General features: G+C 44.4%; 1 protein-coding gene across 2 annotated transcripts; it reads right to left on the reverse strand.

The window, feature by feature from the left end:
• Positions 1-256: 256 nt before the first annotated feature.
• ORAI2 (ORAI calcium release-activated calcium modulator 2) lies at positions 257-5,520 on the reverse strand. 2 transcript variants are annotated; one of them, XM_063146721.1, is made up of 3 exons: positions 5,378-5,520; positions 3,018-3,258; positions 257-996 (listed from the first exon to the last, which is right to left on the reverse strand). In XM_063146721.1, exons 1-3 carry the CDS (start codon positions 5,458-5,460, stop codon positions 451-453), a joined length of 870 nt encoding a protein of 289 aa, XP_063002791.1. In that variant the 5' UTR covers positions 5,461-5,520; the 3' UTR covers positions 257-450. The 2 variants fall into 2 exon arrangements, with proteins under 2 accessions (XP_063002791.1, XP_063002792.1); XM_063146722.1 differs by lacking the exon at positions 3,018-3,258 and having other exon boundaries at positions 5,378-5,424.
• Between the last annotated feature and the right edge of the window lie 927 nt (positions 5,521-6,447).

The following is a 6,447-nucleotide window of genomic DNA, read 5'->3' on the forward strand; positions in this document are numbered from 1 at the left end:
CTCCAAGTAGACATGTTTCACAGACTTCCACGGAATGTGTTCACATAGAGCCTTGCGATTTACAAACCCATCTCTGGAATTAACGTTTGTAAATCAGTTGCCAGGAAGAGAGCTGTGGCTAACGTCAGATCTCTTTCCACATTCCATAACTCGAAGTTACTTCGCTAAAGCTGATGCCAATTAAAATCAGTGGTGCTCCCCTTCTGCCCTCTTTGTTTTGAAAATCTGGAAATCAGAAGACTACGCCCCTCTTCGAACCACTGGATGGATGTAGGCAAAGCCTTCAATGTTAACAACGTGATGATGCTGTCCATAGGTAGGAAGGACCAGAAGGAGCTGGCTGTCCAGAAAAACATCAAGTAGGAAGGGGTTGGCATCTGGGAATCGTAGGCCTCCTAGGGCGTTCCTTATCTGTTTCCATCGCCTCCTGTTATGAACATCCTCCTAGCATCACACCACCTGCAACACCCTGTCATGCCCATCGAGCTGCACTTTCAGTTTGTGAAGCTCTTCTATCTCCCGATTATGGCGCTCCGTCTTGTGGCGGACGAGCGACCGGTAGAAATGGATGGTGAAGACGACGAAGATGATCCCCACGGGGACCATGATGATGGTGGAGATGAGGGCCGCTTGCCAGCCGGTGTGCTGACTAGCCTTTTGGACGACGGCGGTGTCGTTCTTCAGCACCGAGTCCACCGGCAGGAATTTGATCCAGCACAGAAGAACGACCTCGGCGAGGAAGAGCAGGATGCCCAGGACGGTGGAGAAGCCCCACGCCAGCTCGATGTACGGGTGCATGCGCTCATGGGGGGACTCGCTGATGGAGTTCAGGTTGTGGATGTTACTCACCGCTTCCACGTTGGGCAAGATGCAAGTGCTGATGAGGAGGGCAAAGAGGTGGACGGCAACTAGAATGGTGGTGCAGGCGCTAAAAGCAATCAGCAACATCTGGGGGTATTGATACTGCATCTCAAGCTGGACTTCCACCATGGCCACCTGAAAAGCAACGTCCGCACCAGGTGAATATTTACTCCCGAATGCTATTCGAGGATGATGATGATGATGATGATGATAATAATAAAATTATTTCTTACCCGCCTCTCCATTCTGATCAAGGCGGGGAGCAACAATAAATGATAAAATACATAATACTCAAATAAAAAATATACATTTTTAAAACATCCTAAAAAACATCCTAAAAACATTTTTAAAACATCCTAAAATTCCACTGGATAGGCCTGCCGGAAGAGATCAGTCTTTATAGCTTTCTTTAATAATAATAATAATAATAATAATAATAATAATAATAATAATAATAATAAATATTTCTTACCCACCTCTCCACTCTGATCGAGGCAGGAAACAACAATAAGCGATATAATACATAAAACTGAATTAAAACATAATATACATTGTTAAAAAACATCCTAAAAACCATCCTAAAAACATCTTAATGCTAGTAGACTGTTAAGTTGACGAGTCTCCTCCAGCAGGCCGTTCCACAGTCTGGGAGCAGCAGAAGAGAAGGTCCTCTGGGTAACAGTGGTTAATCTAGTTTTTGTTAGCTGAAGTAGGTTTTTCCCAGAGGACCTGAGTGTGTGGGGCGGATTGTACGGGAGAAGGTGATCCTGCAGGTCGCCTGGACCCAGACCATGTAGGGCTTTAAAAGTGATAACCAACACTTTATACTTTGTTCAGAAACTAATTGGCAGCCACTGAAGAGATTTTAAAACTGGACTTTAACAATCCAGATTGACCAGATACAAAAGAGGGCAGGGCTCCTGCAGCTTTAACTGTGGTGATGAAGAGGGAATTTCACCAGGGGCTGCATGCATACAAATGACACCTGCGGAAATTCCCTTTTCTATACAACTGTTAAAGATACAGGAGCCCTGTCCTCTTTTCCACATGGTCACCCTACCTTAGGTGCACTTGCCACAGGTATCCAGAGAATACCATCTTAAAAAAAGAAGAAGCAAGGTTCTAGCCCTGATAGATTCCGAGCCCAATTCAAGGTGCTGGTTTTAACCTACAAAGCCTTACACGGCTTGGGAACACAATACCTGACGGAACGCCTTTCCCGACATGAACCTACCTGATTACTACGTTCAACATTTAAGGTCCTCCTCCGGGTGCCTACTCCAAGGGAAGCTCGGAGGGCGGCGACAAGAGAGAGGGCCTTCTCTGTGGTGGCCCCCCAATTGTGGCACAATCTCCCCGACAAGGCCCGCCTGGCGCCGACATTGTCATCTTTTCGGCACCAGGTCAAGACTTTTCTCTTCTCCCAGGCATTTAACAATATGTAATGACCCTCGGACCCTGGGTCTGTTTTTTGGCTCATTGTTTTTAACGTTGTTGTACTGGCTTTAAATGTATGTGTATTTTGCTTGTTTTTGTGGTTTTTAATCTTTGTATATTGTTTTTAAGTGTTTTTATCTTATGTGAACCGCCCAGAGAGCTTCGGCTAACCCTCCCAGGAGAGAGCGTTCTAAAGGGCTGAGTGACGCAACTGAGAAAGCCCCCTCTGATAAGGTTGGGGAATCCATACCGTGCGGGTGGAGCAAGCAGCACGGCTCCTTCTCATCGGATGGTCGCCAGGCTAGAAAGGTCTGTAACGTTCCCATGTGGTTCTAATTTCTGACGGTGTGAGATGAAGCCATTGAAAGCATGCACACAAATAAGAAATGCCTTGCCGTGGAGCTTTTGTCAATTTCAACGGGCAGGAAAGTGAAATCGACAAACTTGTTTAAATTTTACATTCAGGGAGAAATGGGCCCCAGGGCTGGGAGGAGATGGCGCACAAACGTCAAAAAAAAAAATAGCACTTGGTTGGGCAGATACTTGGACAATCTACATTTCACTCCCGCCTCAGGCCAGCATTGTTACATTTACACCTGGCAGCTAGCAGACCTGAGCTATAGGTGGGATATTCTGGAACTTACTGCTCTACTATCAAGAGAAAGGGTTCACAGATCACAAAAGGTTTTTTTTGCAGTCCAAAAGGTCTAAAAACGTACCATGGCAAATCCAGACAGCAGTGCAGAGGTCCGGCTGGAAGCTTTCAACTTGGCTCTGCTGAGATATAATTTCCGCCATGAAAGGGCCTGAACGGAATGATGGTTGGATGTGACCAGCTCCAGGTAACTGCGACGGACCCAATCCCGGTAGTCCATGCCCTTGACGGCTGGCTCAGCACAGCAGGCAGACGCAGGAGGGTCCACAGGGACATTTAATTCGGAACTCATGATGGAAGGCAATCTGGGAGGAAAAGCAACTTATGGGAAAAGTTGTGTTTTTTTAAAAAATAAATAATTATCACGTATATAGAACCAAATATGTGCTAGGCCAGCAGTGCTCCAACTGGTGGTCCACGGACCCCAGGGGGGCCATATAACCCACCCACGGGGTCCACATAACCCACCCAGGGGGTCCGAGGCACCATTCACATATTCAGCATTCATTTCTGGAGTCCACTGACGACGAATTCCTACCAGAAGTAAAATATAACATCACTGAGCACCTGCGTGATTTAGCGACTAGCTTCAGAGATTACTTCCCTGCACCTAATCCTGAAAACTCATGGAGACGGAATCCTTTTGAATGTGGTGATGTACAACTAACAACTCTCTCTGCGGAAGAGCGAGATGCACTTGTTGACGTGACTTGTGATGGTTCATTCAAATCATTTTTCGAAGAATATAGACTGGACCAATTCTGGGTGAAGTTTTTTCCTGATTATAAGAAGTTAGGTGAAAAAGCTTTGAAACATCTATTTCCCTTTTGTTCGACATATCTTTGTGAACAAACATTTTCGACATTTTGTTATATGAAGAACAAGCATAGAAATCGGCTCGATGTTGATCCAGATTTGAGATTAAAAGTAGGAAATATTGAACCGGATGTGGAAGGGATTGTTCGGGACAAAAAGAGGCAGGATTTCTCCCATCACATTTAGGTTTAGTAGCTGCTAGACAAGTCATAATTTGTTCAATTATAAACTAGACGTTAGTAAAATTAAATTCGTCTTTATATTCCTAACTAAATTATTGTCATTTTTGCGTGGTAATATCACAAATATCACAAATTTTATGGTCTGTTTTTTAGTATACCTAAAATCCTTTGCTTATTAGGGGCTACCCCTTATTTTCTCCAAAAAATTGCCTCGCACAGGTAACTACCATAGAGATAACAATTTTTTCAAAAGTAGGGGGTCCATGGCTTGGCATTTGAAAAACAAGGGGTCCCCAGTACTTAGCTAATTGGGAACCACTGTGCTAGGCATTACAGAAAAGTGAAAAGGAAAAAAAAGATCCGTGGCTTCAGAGTTGCAATCTAAAAGAATCAAAAGAATTCTTACCGAGGGAGGGAGGGAAAAGAGAGTGAACGCCTCTGTTTTGCAGCCGGCGTGGCGGGGCACACCAAGCAAAGTATGTTTCTTCATTAGCATTTTGGTGCTTTTGAAACATTACAATTCACCATTAAAAGGACTCTTCTTAAACTGTATTAATATGTGGATTCTTCCCCTATATGGCTTGGGACCAAACTACCTTCTCCCATAAAAATGTCCCTGGGTTTTAAGACCTTCTGGAGAGGTGCTTCTCAGAAAAGACCACCTCGAACGCCCCCCTGCTGCCCCTTTGCCTCTTAGTGCCCCCCCTCGCTGCCCCCTTGCCTCTTAACGCCCCCCTATGCAATCCCACCGCCCCCAAGGGGGCAGTACCGCTCACTTTGGGAACCACTGCTTCAAGCCAGCCGAATAGTCTGTCTCAGGCTCTGAAATATATTGGACTAAACCTTTTCTGAAGATACATCTTAATACATAAACACAAGATGATCTCGAATAGATCAAACTAATTTTCCACAATGGCTAATCAGACGCTTCTGGAAAGGGCTACAATAAATAGCCCTCCCTTCCTAATGGCAACTGGATTCGTTGGCAGGCTACCTCTGAACATGGAGGACCTATTTAGCTATCACAGCTACGAGCCACTAATAGATACCTTTCTCCATAATTTCTATAATTCCATGAATCTCCATCATGTCTCCTTTCTAAAATCTCTTTCCTCCTACGTTAAAAAGGCCCCAATGCCTTACAGGGAAAAGGCTTCAGTTCCCTGATCATTTCGGTCCTCCATTTATTGCACCTTTCCTAGACCTTTTTTGAGATGGAGGAGCCCAAACATAAGAATTGTCCATTTACAGCTGAGAAACAGTAGGCAGACTGTGCCTTTTCAGAGAATTTAAGGGTGTGTGATAGAGGCATTTTCTTCTTATGCACTGTTACAACACCCTTCAGCACTTTGATAAAGCTGTGATCTTGGGTCTCTTTCCAGCCCAGGGGAAACGAAATGGAGGCAAATTTGCTGAGCCATCTTACCTTCTCCTTGACTCCAATAGAGATTCCTCTTGTTCCTTTTCACCCATACCTTCTCCTGCTTTTACTGTTCTTTGATCACTCATCCCTGCCAAAATACTCTCTCATTCCGCGAGAACTACAGCTAGGATATATGCAAACGTGGCTGTGTGTGGAACAGCACTGTTTGCATAATTTACTTTGAAAACAGAATGTGGAGGCAGAAGATTCCAAGAGAGAGGAACACACACATACACACACACACAGAAAGAGAGAGAGAAAGAGTTGTTAAATCCCCAGTTTTGCTGAACAGATTCTCTTCAACTTTTCCTCCTTGCCATTCAACTCCAGCTTTGGAAAATCCCGGGTTGCTTAGCAATTTAATGCCGGAGCAACGGCATTTGATTTCCCCCCTGCCCTGTGCAAGGCAGGGTTCTTTAACATTCGATGCTTGTTCCTAAAAACGTTCATACTTCTTCCAAGTATTCAAGGCCTGCTCCCCTCTGTGATCTACTTACATTGTGGAAATGGAGAAAGGTTCTATTCATGAGCTACACAAACTTTCAACACGGGGGCTGGAAAGCAAAGGGGTGGGGGAGTGAGGGAACTCTTGCACAACAGAATTAATGTCAGAATGTCTAGGTAATGTCAGCTCAGGGAAGGAAAACATAGTGTGAAACTCATTTGCCCATGCAGGAACACGTAACCAATGATAGCAGTGAGAGGGCCTTTTCAGTGGTGGCCCCCCAATTATGGAATGATCTCCCCGATGAGGCTCGCCTGGCGCCAACATTGTTATCTTTTCGGCGCCAGGTCAAGACTTTTCTCTTCTCCCAGGCGTTTAACGGCATTTAACAACGCTAAGTTTGTTTGTTTTTTAACAGACCCCAGAACTGTTGTTTTTAAATGGATACCGTTGTTTTTACACATTTTACGTTTTTGACGGTTTTAAATTTTGTATACTTTTTAATGTTCATTGTTTTTAACTTTTGTAAACCGCCCAGAGAGCTTTGGCTACGGGGCGGTATATAAATGTAATAAATAAATTAAATAAATTAATTCAACACAGGACTTCACGTTGGCAGCTAGAGTTA

This window comes from Elgaria multicarinata, chromosome 22, assembly GCF_023053635.1.
Source record: "Elgaria multicarinata webbii isolate HBS135686 ecotype San Diego chromosome 22, rElgMul1.1.pri, whole genome shotgun sequence".
NCBI classification, from domain to species: domain Eukaryota; kingdom Metazoa; phylum Chordata; class Lepidosauria; order Squamata; family Anguidae; genus Elgaria; species Elgaria multicarinata.